Below are 21,055 nucleotides of genomic sequence, written 5' to 3'. Positions count from 1 at the left end.
CACAGCATTCATTTTACCTCAGCGGTATAATATATAGCAACCAATCACAGCACAGCTTTTATTTTACCTCAGCATTCTCAATATCCAGCAATTGTCTTGCGAAACGTTCGGCGGATGCATCATTTTGTAGTTGAACACGCATCCCGTTACTCGTAAGGCCTTTTGCTTTTGTGCTTGAGATGGAAATCAAACGATCTTTGTCTGGGGGGGCTTAACTGTTGACGATGCTCGCACGCACGCCACCTGTCGTAGGATAGATGTACTATGCCAGTAATCTTCCCAGGAGTGTACTCAACAACTTCCCATTAACTTTTCCTATTTATGACTTAATCAATGCTCCTGCCAAATTTCAAGTTTCTATTAGTGTAAAATTTGGACGCCAATTGTTTTGCGCTTAAAATTGAATGATCGAGTTGGGTGGGACCCATTAACTTTTCCTATTTATGACATAATCAATGCTCGTGTCAAATTTCAAGTTTGTATTACATTGGGAAGCGAGAGAATTCGATTCCGTACGTAAAATTTGGACGCTAATTCTTTTGCGCATAGAATTGAATAATCGAGTTGGGACCCATTAGCTTTTCCTATTTATGACATAATCAATGCTCCTGCCAAATTTCATGTTTCTACAACATCGGGAAGTGAGAGAATTAGTGGCAATGATGGAAATCGAACGATCTACGTGGGGGGGTCGTAACAGTCGACGACGCACGCATTCGCGCCATTTATCGTAGCATAAATGTACTATGCCTGTAATCTTCCCAGGAGTGTACTCAACAACTTCCCAAAGTTTCATGGCGATCGGATGAATGGTGTAGTAGCGCATAAAGGACAAACAGACAGACACACACACACACAGACATACATTCAATTTTATATATATAGATTGGAACCTGTTTGTGAGTGTTACGCACAGTCAGTATCCATCTTTGGCGGGCACTCAGTTTGGTTTTCCACTGGTGATTCAGTGTAAATCCATAGACACTAGGTATTCTATAGGTGGGCTATGCTAAGTCTTTAACATAATATTGGAACCCATTTGTGAGCATTATGCTTATTTAGTATTCGTTGGGCTGACACTCAATTTGGGTCCCCATGGAGGATAAGAGGGTTCATAGATATATGGTGGTACTTTGCCAGGTGGGTCATGCTATGTCATTACTCAGTCTGACTAGCCACTGGATTACCCACCATAGGTATCCACCAAGAATCTAGAGGGATCTAGTAAAGTGGTCTTTGGGAGACACAATATCTGATGCTTCTATGGTCATAATAGATTCTCTTCTACCTTATCACATAATTGATTTACACCTAGGATGGTACCCCTGAGGAGACACCATTTCTGGTGACTGCCTTTTGCTAAAGGGGCCTCTCTGAAGTGTAGCATCATTTTTGGTCGTAAGAATCCCTGTAATAAGGAGATATCGGAGGGATGAGTCCATATCTAGGCTCACCTCTCATCAATGTTGTATTTTGTTCTGGCACTAATTGCCAATTTACTTTGGTTTTAATCTAAGTCCATAAAGGTTAATTTTTAATCCTATTCTGTGAAGAAATACTACATAAATACCATACAAGAACCAAACGTATTACCTAGACAATACCAGCAACAAACCTACTGCATAGATACAGTACCAGAACTGAGCTTACTACATAGACACAACAACAAGAACAAGAACCAAGCTTATTACCTAGACCAGTGATGGCAAACCTGCTTGGGACAGAGTGCTCAAAACCCACTTATTTATCGTAGAATGCCAATATGACAGGGGGCGGGGCTTATGACAATGTATATTTTTTTCCACCGTCATTATAATAAGAACAGAGCCATTTTAAAATAGAAAGCGAGGATCGCCCTGTATCTTTTTCCAAGTTGGAGCACAGGATTACCAATGGTGCGGATTTTGACTGGAAATCAGCTGCATACCCGCAGCTAATTTCATACTATGCTACGCTCCCCTCGCCTCCTCCAAAGGCTTCCCATTGTCAGCGCTCCCTGGCTTCTGGTTCCCAGCGGCCTGTACTGGCCTCACCTAACCAGCGGCGTCCTGCCTGACCAGGCCGCTGGGACCGGAAGCCAGGGGGCGCTGATGGCAGGAAACCTACAAAAGGAGGCGAGGGGGGCGCCGCATAGTACGAAATCTAGTCTGAATCTGCACCAATGAAGCAGATTTTTACTATTTTTTGGATGCGGAAATGCTATGGAATTTGGTGCAGAAATTTCCAATTCGGACATTGCGCAGCATTTCCACTGTGTGCTTTTCCATACTGTAAGTCAAGTTGAGTTTTGCTGCCACGTGCAGAGTGGCGTCAGTAGCAATAGCGTCCCCTATATTGGCCCAAGTAGTAATAGTAACCTCCATAGTGGCCTCAGCAGTAATAGTGTCCCCTATATTAGCCCCAGTAGTAATAGTGTCCCCTATATTAGCCACAGTAGTAATAGTGTCCCCTATATTAGCCACAGTAGTAATAGTGACTTTCACAGAGGCCTCATTAGTAATAGTGTCCCCTATATTAACCCTAGTTGTGATAGTGTCCCCTATATTAACCCCAGTAGTAATAGTGTGCCATATATTAAACCCCGCAGTTATAGTGTCCCTTATATTAGACCCAGTAGTAATAGTGTTCCCTATATTAGCCACAGTAGTAATAGTGACTTCCACAGAGTAGTAATAGTTGTGGACGAGGAGGAAAGAAAAGGGTGGAGCCAAACGCGTACAGGCGTGTGAACAATAATACTAAATACGTGGTGAAGAGAGTGGAGTGGTAACTTCAATAGTGGAGGTGCTGCCTGACCAGATGACGCACCACCTGGGGGGGTGTGATAGAGCAAGAGAATAGGACTAAAAACGGGTAGTGGAGAAGGCGCAACACTGCAGGTTAAAGCAAGTAGGAAGTGACCAAAGGTGTGGAAAACTTCTCCTTTTATTTAATAAAGTACGTGATAAGCTTATGAAAATGCGTTTCGGGGATAACCCCTTCATCAGTTTGGTTGGTGTTTAAAATATACAAGCTATTGGTGGGTCCCAATTATGAAATAAGAGAAGTGTTCCACACCTTTGGTCACTTCCTACTTGCTTTAACCTGGAGTGTTGCGCCTTCTCCACTCTCAGTAGTAATAGTGCCCCCTATATTAGCCCCAGTAGTAATAGTGACTTTCCATAAAGGCCTCAGTAGCAATAGTATCCCCTATATTAAACCCAGTAGTAATAGTGTCCCCTATATTAGCCCCAGTGGTAATAGTGTCCCCTACATTAACCCCAGTAGTTATACTGTCCCCTACATTAACCCCAGTAGTTATAGTGTCCCCTACATTAACCCCAGTAGTAATAGTGTCCCCTATATCAGCCCCAGTAGTAATAGTCTATATAGCCGCAGGAAAGTGCCTTGGGATATAAAGGATCAGGACTCACCTGGTGTGAAGACCTGGACCCAGTGTGGATCTCCAGGTGTCTCACCTGTGGTCCTGGATATATGTCTAATAGGCGGTTTCCTACACCGGTGGTATCCACTGTAGAAGGGGAGAGCTATACGGATTACGGGGGAGCTCTCCAATGAGGGGACCTCCCTGACATATAGATTAGAAAAGAAACAGTCACTTATATAAACCCTGGCTGGTAGGACAGGTAATAACAATATCCAGCGGTCACTGGTGACAATATCCAGAGAAGTAATTGGCACTTTCTTTGAAGGAGGGGGATATGGTAACTACAGCAGCCCCTCCTAGTGATGGTACATCAAGGTATATAGAAGGTATAGATGCGATGTTCCGGACGGTATATAGATGAAGTTGGCAACACGTTTCTGTGCATAACAGTCCCTTTATTAAGCCATACATAAACAAACAAACATAGTATAGTATTCAAATTTACCCCATATGATTGTGTAGGTAGTTAGCACATGTTCCTGTATCTGCTCCAGGGGAGAGGGGCGGTTCTACTGGTACGTCACCTAGTAACGTCATTACATCCACACGTTGTTAGTCTCCTGCAAGAATGCTCATTGCGCTCCATCCTGAGGTCATTCTTCCAGTGTATCCCCTGGTGACGTTATTACGTCCTCGCTGTCTCTACTGCTAATCTCCGGCTGCTACGCATATTGTGTTCCATTCGGAGGGCAGAGGACATAGTGTGCCGATGTCTGGGTATCGACGTCATTGTGGCTGCGCGTTCCTTCTCCATAGAAGTACTGGAGAGAGAACACGCTCAATCAGGGGCGTACCTAAGGGCTCAGGGGCCCGGGTGCAAAAGTTCCGCTCGGGCCCCCCCCCCCCCCCCCCCCCTGGGGCCTCCACCCCACACTCCCCCATACTCATACCTAGATCGTGCTGCAAACATGATCTGCCCCTTTACGTAATCTTTCCTGCACATGAAAATTTGTTTGTAGCTCCGCAGGCCACTCTCACACACACCGCTTTTTACCGCTATGAGCACAGCGCCCCGAGTGCCGTACTAACCACGGTACAACACTCCCATAGATATCAATGAGCTTACTCACATCCGCGCTGGAACGCGGTATCCCTATCACTGTGATTTTTCAGAGCTGTCTGTTCTATTTTTGCGTTTTCGTGGTTTTAACACACCTCATCACCCACCACAATGATGGGGTGCATTAAAAAGCGCCGTCAAACGCTGTAACCTGTGTTAGAAAACACTGCTCACTATTTCAAGCTGCGTTTTCTGAACACGTGTGTGAGAGCGGCCTTAGAACCTGCATGCAGTAGCTAGGGACAGCTAGGGACAGCTAGGGACAGCTAGGGACAGCTAGGGACAGCTAGGGACAGATAGGGACAGCTAGGGACAGCTAGGGACAGATAGGGACAGCTAGGGACAGATAGGGACAGCTAGGGACAGCTAGGGACAGCTAGGGACAGCTAGGGACAGCTAGGGACAGCTAGGGACAGCTAGGGACAGCTAGGGACAGCTAGGGACAGCTAGGGACAGCTAGGGACAGATAGGGACAGATAGGGACAGATAGGGACAGATAGGGACAGATAGGGACAGATAGGGACAGATAGGGACAGCTAGGGACAGATAGGGACAGCTAGGGACAGATAGGGACAGATAGGGACAGATAGGGACAGATAGGGACAGCTAGGGACAGCTAGGGACAGCTAGGGACAGCTAGGGACAGATAGGGACAGATAGGGACAGCTAGGGACAGATAGGGACAGATAGGGACAGATAGGGACAGATAGGGACAGCTAGGGACAGCTAGGGACAGCTAGGGACAGCTAGGGACAGCTAGGGACAGATAGGGACAGATAGGGACAGATAGGGACAGATAGGGACAGATAGGGACAGATAGGGACAGATAGGGACAGATAGGGACAGATAGGGACAGATAGGGACAGATAGGGACAGATAGGGACAGATAGGGACAGATAGGGACAGATAGGGACAGATAGGGACAGATAGGGACAGATAGGGACAGATAGGGACAGATAGGGACAGATAGGGACAGATAGGGACAGATAGGGACAGATAGGGACAGATAGGGACAGATAGGGACAGATAGGGACAGATAGGGACAGATAGGGACAGATAGGGACAGATAGGGACAGATAGGGACAGATAGGGACAGATAGGGACAGATAGGGACAGATAGGGACAGATAGGGACAGATAGGGACAGATAGGGACAGATAGGGACAGATAGGGACAGATAGGGACAGATAGGGACAGATAGGGACAGATAGGGACAGATAGGGACAGATAGGGACAGATAGGGACAGATAGGGACAGATAGGGACAGATAGGGACAGATAGGGACAGATAGGGACAGATAGGGACAGATAGGGACAGATAGGGACAGATAGGGACAGATAGGGACAGATAGGGACAGATAGGGACAGATAGGGACAGATAGGGACAGATAGGGACAGATAGGGACAGATAGGGACAGATAGGGACAGATAGGGACAGATAGGGACAGATAGGGACAGATAGGGACAGATAGGGACAGATAGGGACAGATAGGGACAGATAGGGACAGATAGGGACAGATAGGGACAGATAGGGACAGATAGGGACAGATAGGGACAGATAGGGACAGATAGGGACAGATAGGGACAGATAGGGACAGATAGGGACAGATAGGGACAGATAGGGACAGATAGGGACAGATAGGGACAGATAGGGACAGATAGGGACAGATAGGGACAGATAGGGACAGATAGGGACAGATAGGGACAGATAGGGACAGATAGGGACAGATAGGGACAGATAGGGACAGATAGGGACAGATAGGGACAGATAGGGACAGATAGGGACAGATAGGGACAGATAGGGACAGATAGGGACAGATAGGGACAGATAGGGACAGATAGGGACAGATAGGGACAGATAGGGACAGATAGGGACAGATAGGGACAGATAGGGACAGATAGGGACAGATAGGGACAGATAGGGACAGATAGGGACAGATAGGGACAGATAGGGACAGATAGGGACAGATAGGGACAGATAGGGACAGATAGGGACAGATAGGGACAGATAGGGACAGATAGGGACAGATAGGGACAGATAGGGACAGATAGGGACAGATAGGGACAGATAGGGACAGATAGGGACAGATAGGGACAGATAGGGACAGATAGGGACAGATAGGGACAGATAGGGACAGATAGGGACAGATAGGGACAGATAGGGACAGATAGGGACAGATAGGGACAGATAGGGACAGATAGGGACAGATAGGGACAGATAGGGACAGATAGGGACAGATAGGGACAGATAGGGACAGATAGGGACAGATAGGGACAGATAGGGACAGATAGGGACAGATAGGGACAGATAGGGACAGATAGGGACAGATAGGGACAGATAGGGACAGATAGGGACAGATAGGGACAGATAGGGACAGATAGGGACAGATAGGGACAGATAGGGACAGATAGGGACAGATAGGGACAGATAGGGACAGATAGGGACAGATAGGGACAGATAGGGACAGATAGGGACAGATAGGGACAGATAGGGACAGATAGGGACAGATAGGGACAGATAGGGACAGATAGGGACAGATAGGGACAGATAGGGACAGATAGGGACAGATAGGGACAGATAGGGACAGATAGGGACAGATAGGGACAGATAGGGACAGATAGGGACAGATAGGGACAGATAGGGACAGATAGGGACAGATAGGGACAGATAGGGACAGATAGGGACAGATAGGGACAGATAGGGACAGATAGGGACAGATAGGGACAGATAGGGACAGATAGGGACAGATAGGGACAGATAGGGACAGATAGGGACAGATAGGGACAGATAGGGACAGATAGGGACAGATAGGGACAGATAGGGACAGATAGGGACAGATAGGGACAGATAGGGACAGATAGGGACAGATAGGGACAGATAGGGACAGATAGGGACAGATAGGGACAGATAGGGACAGATAGGGACAGATAGGGACAGATAGGGACAGATAGGGACAGATAGGGACAGATAGGGACAGATAGGGACAGATAGGGACAGATAGGGACAGATAGGGACAGATAGGGACAGATAGGGACAGATAGGGACAGATAGGGACAGATAGGGACAGATAGGGACAGATAGGGACAGATAGGGACAGATAGGGACAGATAGGGACAGATAGGGACAGATAGGGACAGATAGGGACAGATAGGGACAGATAGGGACAGATAGGGACAGATAGGGACAGATAGGGACAGATAGGGACAGATAGGGACAGATAGGGACAGATAGGGACAGATAGGGACAGATAGGGACAGATAGGGACAGATAGGGACAGATAGGGACAGATAGGGACAGATAGGGACAGATAGGGACAGATAGGGACAGATAGGGACAGATAGGGACAGATAGGGACAGATAGGGACAGATAGGGACAGATAGGGACAGATAGGGACAGATAGGGACAGATAGGGACAGATAGGGACAGATAGGGACAGATAGGGACAGATAGGGACAGATAGGGACAGATAGGGACAGATAGGGACAGATAGGGACAGATAGGGACAGATAGGGACAGATAGGGACAGATAGGGACAGATAGGGACAGATAGGGACAGATAGGGACAGATAGGGACAGATAGGGACAGATAGGGACAGATAGGGACAGATAGGGACAGATAGGGACAGATAGGGACAGATAGGGACAGATAGGGACAGATAGGGACAGATAGGGACAGATAGGGACAGATAGGGACAGATAGGGACAGATAGGGACAGATAGGGACAGGGACAGATAGGGACAGATAGGGACAGATAGGGACAGATAGGGACAGATAGGGACAGATAGGGACAGATAGGGACAGATAGGGACAGATAGGGACAGATAGGGACAGATAGGGACAGATAGGGACAGATAGGGACAGATAGGGACAGATAGGGACAGATAGGGACAGATAGGGACAGATAGGGACAGATAGGGACAGATAGGGACAGATAGGGACAGATAGGGACAGATAGGGACAGATAGGGACAGATAGGGACAGATAGGGACAGATAGGGACAGATAGGGACAGATAGGGACAGATAGGGACAGATAGGGACAGATAGGGACAGATAGGGACAGATAGGGACAGATAGGGACAGATAGGGACAGATAGGGACAGATAGGGACAGATAGGGACAGATAGGGACAGATAGGGACAGATAGGGACAGATAGGGACAGATAGGGACAGATAGGGACAGATAGGGACAGATAGGGACAGATAGGGACAGATAGGGACAGATAGGGACAGATAGGGACAGATAGGGACAGATAGGGACAGATAGGGACAGATAGGGACAGATAGGGACAGATAGGGACAGATAGGGACAGATAGGGACAGATAGGGACAGATAGGGACAGATAGGGACAGATAGGGACAGATAGGGACAGATAGGGACAGATAGGGACAGATAGGGACAGATAGGGACAGATAGGGACAGATAGGGACAGATAGGGACAGATAGGGACAGATAGGGACAGATAGGGACAGATAGGGACAGATAGGGACAGATAGGGACAGATAGGGACAGATAGGGACAGATAGGGACAGATAGGGACAGATAGGGACAGATAGGGACAGATAGGGACAGATAGGGACAGATAGGGACAGATAGGGACAGATAGGGACAGATAGGGACAGATAGGGACAGATAGGGACAGATAGGGACAGATAGGGACAGATAGGGACAGATAGGGACAGATAGGGACAGATAGGGACAGATAGGGACAGATAGGGACAGATAGGGACAGATAGGGACAGATAGGGACAGATAGGGACAGATAGGGACAGATAGGGACAGATAGGGACAGATAGGGACAGATAGGGACAGATAGGGACAGATAGGGACAGATAGGGACAGATAGGGACAGATAGGGACAGATAGGGACAGATAGGGACAGATAGGGACAGATAGGGACAGATAGGGACAGATAGGGACAGATAGGGACAGATAGGGACAGATAGGGACAGATAGGGACAGATAGGGACAGATAGGGACAGATAGGGACAGATAGGGACAGATAGGGACAGATAGGGACAGATAGGGACAGATAGGGACAGATAGGGACAGATAGGGACAGATAGGGACAGATAGGGACAGATAGGGACAGATAGGGACAGATAGGGACAGATAGGGACAGATAGGGACAGATAGGGACAGATAGGGACAGATAGGGACAGATAGGGACAGATAGGGACAGATAGGGACAGATAGGGACAGATAGGGACAGATAGGGACAGATAGGGACAGATAGGGACAGATAGGGACAGATAGGGACAGATAGGGACAGATAGGGACAGATAGGGACAGATAGGGACAGATAGGGACAGATAGGGACAGATAGGGACAGATAGGGACAGATAGGGACAGATAGGGACAGATAGGGACAGATAGGGACAGATAGGGACAGATAGGGACAGATAGGGACAGATAGGGACAGATAGGGACAGATAGGGACAGATAGGGACAGATAGGGACAGATAGGGACAGATAGGGACAGATAGGGACAGATAGGGACAGATAGGGACAGATAGGGACAGATAGGGACAGATAGGGACAGATAGGGACAGATAGGGACAGATAGGGACAGATAGGGACAGATAGGGACAGATAGGGACAGATAGGGACAGATAGGGACAGATAGGGACAGATAGGGACAGATAGGGACAGATAGGGACAGATAGGGACAGATAGGGACAGATAGGGACAGATAGGGACAGATAGGGACAGATAGGGACAGATAGGGACAGATAGGGACAGATAGGGACAGATAGGGACAGATAGGGACAGATAGGGACAGATAGGGACAGATAGGGACAGATAGGGACAGATAGGGACAGATAGGGACAGATAGGGACAGATAGGGACAGATAGGGACAGATAGGGACAGATAGGGACAGATAGGGACAGATAGGGACAGATAGGGACAGATAGGGACAGATAGGGACAGATAGGGACAGATAGGGACAGATAGGGACAGATAGGGACAGATAGGGACAGATAGGGACAGATAGGGACAGATAGGGACAGATAGGGACAGATAGGGACAGATAGGGACAGATAGGGACAGATAGGGACAGATAGGGACAGATAGGGACAGATAGGGACAGATAGGGACAGATAGGGACAGATAGGGACAGATAGGGACAGATAGGGACAGATAGGGACAGATAGGGACAGATAGGGACAGATAGGGACAGATAGGGACAGATAGGGACAGATAGGGACAGATAGGGACAGATAGGGACAGATAGGGACAGATAGGGACAGATAGGGACAGATAGGGACAGATAGGGACAGATAGGGACAGATAGGGACAGATAGGGACAGATAGGGACAGATAGGGACAGATAGGGACAGATAGGGACAGATAGGGACAGATAGGGACAGATAGGGACAGATAGGGACAGATAGGGACAGATAGGGACAGATAGGGACAGATAGGGACAGATAGGGACAGATAGGGACAGATAGGGACAGATAGGGACAGATAGGGACAGATAGGGACAGATAGGGACAGATAGGGACAGATAGGGACAGATAGGGACAGATAGGGACAGATAGGGACAGATAGGGACAGATAGGGACAGATAGGGACAGATAGGGACAGATAGGGACAGATAGGGACAGATAGGGACAGATAGGGACAGATAGGGACAGATAGGGACAGATAGGGACAGATAGGGACAGATAGGGACAGATAGGGACAGATAGGGACAGATAGGGACAGATAGGGACAGATAGGGACAGATAGGGACAGATAGGGACAGATAGGGACAGATAGGGACAGATAGGGACAGATAGGGACAGATAGGGACAGATAGGGACAGATAGGGACAGATAGGGACAGATAGGGACAGATAGGGACAGATAGGGACAGATAGGGACAGATAGGGACAGATAGGGACAGATAGGGACAGATAGGGACAGATAGGGACAGATAGGGACAGATAGGGACAGATAGGGACAGATAGGGACAGATAGGGACAGATAGGGACAGATAGGGACAGATAGGGACAGATAGGGACAGATAGGGACAGATAGGGACAGATAGGGACAGATAGGGACAGATAGGGACAGATAGGGACAGATAGGGACAGATAGGGACAGATAGGGACAGATAGGGACAGATAGGGACAGATAGGGACAGATAGGGACAGATAGGGACAGATAGGGACAGATAGGGACAGATAGGGACAGATAGGGACAGATAGGGACAGATAGGGACAGATAGGGACAGATAGGGACAGATAGGGACAAGGGACAGATAGGGACAGATAGGGACAGATAGGGACAGATAGGGACAGATAGGGACAGATAGGGACAGATAGGGACAGATAGGGACAGATAGGGACAGATAGGGACAGATAGGGACAGATAGGGACAGATAGGGACAGATAGGGACAGATAGGGACAGATAGGGACAGATAGGGACAGATAGGGACAGATAGGGACAGATAGGGACAGATAGGGACAGATAGGGACAGATAGGGACAGATAGGGACAGATAGGGACAGATAGGGACAGATAGGGACAGATAGGGACAGATAGGGACAGATAGGGACAGATAGGGACAGATAGGGACAGATAGGGACAGATAGGGACAGATAGGGACAGATAGGGACAGATAGGGACAGATAGGGACAGATAGGGACAGATAGGGACAGATAGGGACAGATAGGGACAGATAGGGACAGATAGGGACAGATAGGGACAGATAGGGACAGATAGGGACAGATAGGGACAGATAGGGACAGATAGGGACAGATAGGGACAGATAGGGACAGATAGGGACAGATAGGGACAGATAGGGACAGATAGGGACAGATAGGGACAGATAGGGACAGATAGGGACAGATAGGGACAGATAGGGACAGATAGGGACAGATAGGGACAGATAGGGACAGATAGGGACAGATAGGGACAGATAGGGACAGATAGGGACAGATAGGGACAGATAGGGACAGATAGGGACAGATAGGGACAGATAGGGACAGATAGGGACAGATAGGGACAGATAGGGACAGATAGGGACAGATAGGGACAGATAGGGACAGATAGGGACAGATAGGGACAGATAGGGACAGATAGGGACAGATAGGGACAGATAGGGACAGATAGGGACAGATAGGGACAGATAGGGACAGATAGGGACAGATAGGGACAGATAGGGACAGATAGGGACAGATAGGGACAGATAGGGACAGATAGGGACAGATAGGGACAGATAGGGACAGATAGGGACAGATAGGGACAGATAGGGACAGATAGGGACAGATAGGGACAGATAGGGACAGATAGGGACAGATAGGGACAGATAGGGACAGATAGGGACAGATAGGGACAGATAGGGACAGATAGGGACAGATAGGGACAGATAGGGACAGATAGGGACAGATAGGGACAGATAGGGACAGATAGGGACAGATAGGGACAGATAGGGACAGATAGGGACAGATAGGGACAGATAGGGACAGATAGGGACAGATAGGGACAGATAGGGACAGATAGGGACAGATAGGGACAGATAGGGACAGATAGGGACAGATAGGGACAGATAGGGACAGATAGGGACAGATAGGGACAGATAGGGACAGATAGGGACAGATAGGGACAGATAGGGACAGATAGGGACAGATAGGGACAGATAGGGACAGATAGGGACAGATAGGGACAGATAGGGACAGATAGGGACAGATAGGGACAGATAGGGACAGATAGGGACAGATAGGGACAGATAGGGACAGATAGGGACAGATAGGGACAGATAGGGACAGATAGGGACAGATAGGGACAGATAGGGACAGATAGGGACAGATAGGGACAGATAGGGACAGATAGGGACAGATAGGGACAGATAGGGACAGATAGGGACAGATAGGGACAGATAGGGACAGATAGGGACAGATAGGGACAGATAGGGACAGATAGGGACAGATAGGGACAGATAGGGACAGATAGGGACAGATAGGGACAGATAGGGACAGATAGGGACAGATAGGGACAGATAGGGACAGATAGGGACAGATAGGGACAGATAGGGACAGATAGGGACAGATAGGGACAGATAGGGACAGATAGGGACAGATAGGGACAGATAGGGACAGATAGGGACAGATAGGGACAGATAGGGACAGATAGGGACAGATAGGGACAGATAGGGACAGATAGGGACAGATAGGGACAGATAGGGACAGATAGGGACAGATAGGGACAGATAGGGACAGATAGGGACAGATAGGGACAGATAGGGACAGATAGGGACAGATAGGGACAGATAGGGACAGATAGGGACAGATAGGGACAGATAGGGACAGATAGGGACAGATAGGGACAGATAGGGACAGATAGGGACAGATAGGGACAGATAGGGACAGATAGGGACAGATAGGGACAGATAGGGACAGATAGGGACAGATAGGGACAGATAGGGACAGATAGGGACAGATAGGGACAGATAGGGACAGATAGGGACAGATAGGGACAGATAGGGACAGATAGGGACAGATAGGGACAGATAGGGACAGATAGGGACAGATAGGGACAGATAGGGACAGATAGGGACAGATAGGGACAGATAGGGACAGATAGGGACAGATAGGGACAGATAGGGACAGATAGGGACAGATAGGGACAGATAGGGACAGATAGGGACAGATAGGGACAGATAGGGACAGATAGGGACAGATAGGGACAGATAGGGACAGATAGGGACAGATAGGGACAGATAGGGACAGATAGGGACAGATAGGGACAGATAGGGACAGATAGGGACAGATAGGGACAGATAGGGACAGATAGGGACAGATAGGGACAGATAGGGACAGATAGGGACAGATAGGGACAGATAGGGACAGATAGGGACAGATAGGGACAGATAGGGACAGATAGGGACAGATAGGGACAGATAGGGACAGATAGGGACAGATAGGGACAGATAGGGACAGATAGGGACAGATAGGGACAGATAGGGACAGATAGGGACAGATAGGGACAGATAGGGACAGATAGGGACAGATAGGGACAGATAGGGACAGATAGGGACAGATAGGGACAGATAGGGACAGATAGGGACAGATAGGGACAGATAGGGACAGATAGGGACAGATAGGGACAGATAGGGACAGATAGGGACAGATAGGGACAGATAGGGACAGATAGGGACAGATAGGGACAGATAGGGACAGATAGGGACAGATAGGGACAGATAGGGACAGATAGGGACAGATAGGGACAGATAGGGACAGATAGGGACAGATAGGGACAGATAGGGACAGATAGGGACAGATAGGGACAGATAGGGACAGATAGGGACAGATAGGGACAGATAGGGACAGATAGGGACAGATAGGGACAGATAGGGACAGATAGGGACAGATAGGGACAGATAGGGACAGATAGGGACAGATAGGGACAGATAGGGACAGATAGGGACAGATAGGGACAGATAGGGACAGATAGGGACAGATAGGGACAGATAGGGACAGATAGGGACAGATAGGGACAGATAGGGACAGATAGGGACAGATAGGGACAGATAGGGACAGATAGGGACAGATAGGGACAGATAGGGACAGATAGGGACAGATAGGGACAGATAGGGACAGATAGGGACAGATAGGGACAGATAGGGACAGATAGGGACAGATAGGGACAGATAGGGACAGATAGGGACAGATAGGGACAGATAGGGACAGATAGGGACAGATAGGGACAGATAGGGACAGATAGGGACAGATAGGGACAGATAGGGACAGATAGGGACAGATAGGGACAGATAGGGACAGATAGGGACAGATAGGGACAGATAGGGACAGATAGGGACAGATAGGGACAGATAGGGACAGATAGGGACAGATAGGGACAGATAGGGACAGATAGGGACAGATAGGGACAGATAGGGACAGATAGGGACAGATAGGGACAGATAGGGACAGATAGGGACAGATAGGGACAGATAGGGACAGATAGGGACAGATAGGGACAGATAGGGACAGATAGGGACAGATAGGGACAGATAGGGACAGATAGGGACAGATAGGGACAGATAGGGACAGATAGGGACAGATAGGGACAGATAGGGACAGATAGGGACAGATAGGGACAGATAGGGACAGATAGGGACAGATAGGGACAGATAGGGACAGATAGGGACAGATAGGGACAGATAGGGACAGATAGGGACAGATAGGGACAGATAGGGACAGATAGGGACAGATAGGGACAGATAGGGACAGATAGGGACAGATAGGGACAGATAGGGACAGATAGGGACAGATAGGGACAGATAGGGACAGATAGGGACAGATAGGGACAGATAGGGACAGATAGGGACAGATAGGGACAGATAGGGACAGATAGGGACAGATAGGGACAGATAGGGACAGATAGGGACAGATAGGGACAGATAGGGACAGATAGGGACAGATAGGGACAGATAGGGACAGATAGGGACAGATAGGGACAGATAGGGACAGATAGGGACAGATAGGGACAGATAGGGACAGATAGGGACAGATAGGGACAGATAGGGACAGATAGGGACAGATAGGGACAGATAGGGACAGATAGGGACAGATAGGGACAGATAGGGACAGATAGGGACAGATAGGGACAGATAGGGACAGATAGGGACAGATAGGGACAGATAGGGACAGATAGGGACAGATAGGGACAGATAGGGACAGATAGGGACAGATAGGGACAGATAGGGACAGATAGGGACAGATAGGGACAGATAGGGACAGATAGGGACAGATAGGGACAGATAGGGACAGATAGGGACAGATAGGGACAGATAGGGACAGATAGGGACAGATAGGGACAGATAGGGACAGATAGGGACAGATAGGGACAGATAGGGACAGATAGGGACAGATAGGGACAGATAGGGACAGATAGGGACAGATAGGGACAGATAGGGACAGATAGGGACAGATAGGGACAGATAGGGACAGATAGGGACAGATAGGGACAGATAGGGACAGATAGGGACAGATAGGGACAGATAGGGACAGATAGGGACAGATAGGGACAGATAGGGACAGATAGGGACAGATAGGGACAGATAGGGACAGATAGGGACAGATAGGGACAGATAGGGACAGATAGGGACAGATAGGGACAGATAGGGACAGATAGGGACAGATAGGGACAGATAGGGACAGATAGGGACAGATAGGGACAGATAGGGACAGATAGGGACAGATAGGGACAGATAGGGACAGATAGGGACAGATAGGGACAGATAGGGACAGATAGGGACAGATAGGGACAGATAGGGACAGATAGGGACAGATAGGGACAGATAGGGACAGATAGGGACAGATAGGGACAGATAGGGACAGATAGGGACAGATAGGGACAGATAGGGACAGATAGGGACAGATGCAATAATGTCCCCTATATTAGCCCCAGTTGCAATAATGTCCCCTATATTAGATGTCTAAAACCAAACTTTAGAGATACTATTAAAAACCAGGGCACTTGAACACACATAATCTACGTCAGACCAAGTAGATACTGGAATGAACGTGAAAGTGATTGACAGACAAAAATACAGAATTAATTTGGAACCCAAGACCAGGATACCACATTTACACAACTAGACAGGAATCGCTGAAGGCCAATTGTGGCCAAGAGGATCAGCGATCCTGAATAAGGATGTTTATGGATAGGAAAAAATATGCAACAACTTGGACTTCTAAGGGTACACTATGATATAAATGTTATCAGATAGCCCAAGGAAAAAGGGAGAAAAGGGATTCTGCATGAAGAACACTGGTTACAGCGTCCGCAGGGATTGATCTGCATTAAGTTTCAGTTTCTTTCCATAGTGCAGCCAGTGTAGCTGGTTTTCCACGGTATACCACATCCGTTAGGGCTCCCCACAGGTAGACATTAGGGGGGTTACATCAGTGGAACAGAGAGGGAATTCAACAGCACCTCTCCATCCTATCCAGCATTTTGGCAGACTATCATGGAGATATTCTATCACAGCTCGGTTGGTAGTGTGGTGGTGCGCCATCTTGTTACACGCAAAAAATTAGGTTCTGCTCCATCTTTCTGTGTTTTGCGTAGCAAATGCCCCTCATAGAAGTCTAAAGTCATAGGTGCGCAAATATGCCAGGGGAATGCATAAAACACTGCGCAAAACTGCTAAAAAACACATCTGGACTTCATTAGGATAAATAGCCTTTTAATCCATGGAAGGGGGTGTCACGTGACCTGGCCCCGTGTGCACAAAAAGTACAGTACTAGGCATGACTGCAAATCAACCTCAACAACCTTGTTATGTGCAAATACGTTGCATTGGAGAGAGCTTTTGCGTATACGCTCATGTGAAGCGGCCCTTAAGGTAGTATTTACTGCTTCTGTATGTATATTTGAAAATATCTACACCACATATACATTACACATGTACATTATTCCCATCAGTGTGAATAATGTGCAGCAGATATTACAAACATTACCACTTCTACTATTCTGCTCCCTGTTAGGAGGACCCAGCGGTGTTTGGCCAACTGGCTCAGGAAGCACCACCTCTACGACCATCCGAGAGAGACTGCGGTTCCAACATGTACTCGGCCGGGGAGCCTACGGGGAAGTTGTGCTGGCAGAGGACACTGCTACCTGCCAGCAATTCGCAGTGAAGGTCATCAGGAAGAAAGCCCTGCTAGCGGAAGTGGAGATGGCGGATGTGATGGTGGAGCACCGTGTTCTGCAGCTTACGATTGGGAGTCCCTTCCTCGTCCATGCAGAATTTGCATTTCAGACCAAGGTATAGTTGTTATCGCACATCTGCAAACTCCACCGCTATGTGCCCCGTAGATGTGGACTTTGTAATATAACGTCATACTAAGCAACCTCCTTATATGTGTTAAGGACCGCTAGGTCACATTAACCTTTCAAGTCTTGGGTTCCAAATCAATTCGTATCCGCTGCAGCACGGAGGCCAAGAACCACACAAGAGTCGGTTTCTAGTTCTCCTCAGATACGGAGAGAGAGCCACAGCAAGTATATAGCTCACTCTGCTTAAGGCGTACATACTCTGAGCGTTTATTGACTGAGTATAGTTCTAAATACAGGAAAGGAATACGTCATCATTAGTCATGGGGTTAATTTCATTGGGTTAGAAAAAACATCAAGAATTGTGCTTTGTTCAACAATCAGCGCAGTGAGAATAAATATGTGAAATGTCCTTCAAATGATTACTCCTCCTGGACGTTATCCCGTCCTCCCTTGGAGTTTGGATGATCGCAGCGTCTTATCAGCACAATTTGTTCTTTTCCCATAGCTCAGGAGTGGAGGAGTCTCTTCTGATAGCGACTGTACCAGGCAAATGTTCTCGGATGAATAGAAAAAAAAACAAATCATTAGACATTGCACCGAATGCCATGCTCTGCAAGTTATTTCTGCTTTAATTATTGTTTCACTACACACAAGCTTATTTACATCTTATAATGCTCCATTTTGTATCTAGCGGCCATTTTGAGACAGATTCTTCCATTGTATGGACCTGTACCTTCTCATACGTCTCTTCTACATTACAGACGCACGTTCTACTCGGACTGGAGTATCTGAGCTGCGGGGACCTGGACCAACTCCTGCAGTCGAAGGGACGGCTCGATGTCAACAGCACCAGATTCTACGCTGCAGAGATGGTGTGCGGCATCCAGCACCTCCACGCCAAGGGGATCATCCACAGAGATCTGAAGCCCGAGAACATCCTGGTGGCTGAGACGGGCCATGTGAAGATCACAGATTTCGGTCTTGCCTTGGAGAACATGCACGGAGACCGAACGGCCACCGATCATGCTGGGACCGAAGGCTATATTGCTCCTGAGGTGAGAGGAATAGACTCTTAATACACTTATGGCAAAAAATAGTATAAATGTTCTTGGGTCATGGATCCTGGAGACAGCAGTCCAGGGATGGTATAGAGGACTGCGGTCTCAGCGCTCGCCTAGTGCAGTGTCCAGATCCCATGTAATGATGAAAAACTTATTTCCCAACTTACTGTTTACTGTTTATGGCAGATGGACGCCGGAGAGGAATACAACGCCGCCGTCGATTGGTTTTCATTTGGAGTCATCATGAATAAAATGATTACTGGCGAGCGTGAGTATAAACCAAAACTCTTTAATGAGTCCACCTCCGGAGCGAAGAACATCATCTTACAGGTAAGAGTGTTACTTATATTTCTTTGAGTTCTAATGTTGTAATAATTTGTGATGCTTTTATTGCCTTTTCTAGTCAGATTCTTGTAATTATAGTCAGTAATAACAGTGACATTTCTCATTTCAGCTCCTCAAAAAGAACCCGGCTAAGCGTCTCGGAGTCAACAGAAACATCCGAAAGCACCTGTTCTTCCAGCTGATCGACTGGGACTCTGGAATCCATTAGAGTGCCCCCACCGCACATCCCTGAGGTAAGTAAATGAGCAGAATTGTACTAGATCCTGGATGGTGAGGGACTCCCTCCCTGATCTACTACTGATTGCCTATCTAGAGGATGGACCATCAATAGTTCACAACTGGAAAACCCCAAACTTTAAATATTGATGACTTATTCTTAGGATAGGTCATCAATATTAGAACAGTGAAAAGTGAGCGCTGCAGCATTTTCCTTGTATATCAGGCACAGCGTCATATATCGTTTAGTGGTTATGCCTGGTATTGCAGCTGAATCCCACTGATTCGAATGCAGTCAGCAAACAGGTCCGTAGTTTGTCTTACATGGGAAAACCCTTCTCACCATAATCAGAATAGTATTTTCTTTTCTTGCAGTCATCTAAACCTCAACATCTTCAGCCATTCCACCTGGACGCCGTGGAAGCAGCAGAGGCCAAGGACTTCCGCCCGTCAGCTAAAGACCAGGCCATGTTCAGAGGGTTTTCATTCTCCAACTTGAAGACCCTCTTGGACTCCGGCTTTACAACCACCAGAGCGAGCGGTCCTCCTGAGCCCCCATGAGTACATCAGGAGAAAAGACACCGTGGGACCCCTTAGGAGTGTGCCAGCAGTACCACCCAGCTGGCGGTAAGTACCGGCGCCACAACATCTGCGCCATGTAGAATCATAGACATGTGCACTATACTAAAGACCTTAAAAATACCGTTTTTTCTTACCAGTAGATGGATTTCCCCGAACCAATGACAGCAGCAGCTGATGGTGCTGCCACGGGTGAAGGGGAAACACATTGGTGTGCGATGGCCGGCTATTAAGGGGTGGAAGGAGGCCGGATTTTTTTTTTCTAGTTAATGACATCGTAGCACATGTCTATGATTATTTCACATTTACTGGTAATTGCATTTCCTCCTGTCCATCACAGTATTGTAATGAGCGATGGGGAAATGAGGTGAGTGATGGCCGGCTATTAAGGGGTGGAGGAGGCCGGATTTTTTTTTTAAACATCCTGGCAACATACACTGTACGTTTGGCAGTTGTGTGCAGGGTTTGTATGGAGTGGGCTCGGGAGCGGAGCCTGCTCCATATATTGAGGGTGTCAGCTGTCTATAATATCTCACACCCAGCCACAACAACCCTGATTGGAGATAACTCTAATCGCTGTTGTTAACTATTTAA

General features: G+C 48.0%; 1 protein-coding gene across 1 annotated transcript; it reads left to right on the top strand.

The window, feature by feature from the left end:
* Positions 1-18,159: 18,159 nt before the first annotated feature.
* On the top strand, positions 18,160-20,443 carry LOC136581724 (protein kinase C delta type-like). Its single transcript, XM_066582348.1, has 4 exons — positions 18,160-18,249; positions 19,022-19,315; positions 19,508-19,651; positions 20,258-20,443. The coding sequence occupies exons 1-4, from the start codon at positions 18,160-18,162 to the stop codon at positions 20,441-20,443; spliced, it is 714 nt and encodes a 237-aa protein (XP_066438445.1).
* The last annotated feature ends 612 nt before the right edge of the window (positions 20,444-21,055 follow it).

The sequence above is a fragment of the Eleutherodactylus coqui genome, chromosome 11, assembly GCF_035609145.1.
Source record: "Eleutherodactylus coqui strain aEleCoq1 chromosome 11, aEleCoq1.hap1, whole genome shotgun sequence".
In the NCBI taxonomy this organism is placed as follows: domain Eukaryota; kingdom Metazoa; phylum Chordata; class Amphibia; order Anura; family Eleutherodactylidae; genus Eleutherodactylus; species Eleutherodactylus coqui.
The sequence above is the reverse complement of the archived record's forward strand: the minus strand, read 5'-3'. Positions and strand labels throughout refer to the sequence as shown.

Coding starts and splice junctions, on each gene's coding strand:
- LOC136581724 (XM_066582348.1), top strand. CDS start 18,160: ATGGCGGATGTGATGGTGGAGCACCGTGTTCTGCAGCTTACGATTGGG. Junction 19,316..19,507: donor AAGGCTATATTGCTCCTGAG/GTGAGAGGAATA, acceptor TGTTTATGGCAG/ATGGACGCCGGAGAGGAATA. Junction 19,652..20,257: donor CGAAGAACATCATCTTACAG/GTAAGAGTGTTA, acceptor CTTTTCTTGCAG/TCATCTAAACCTCAACATCT.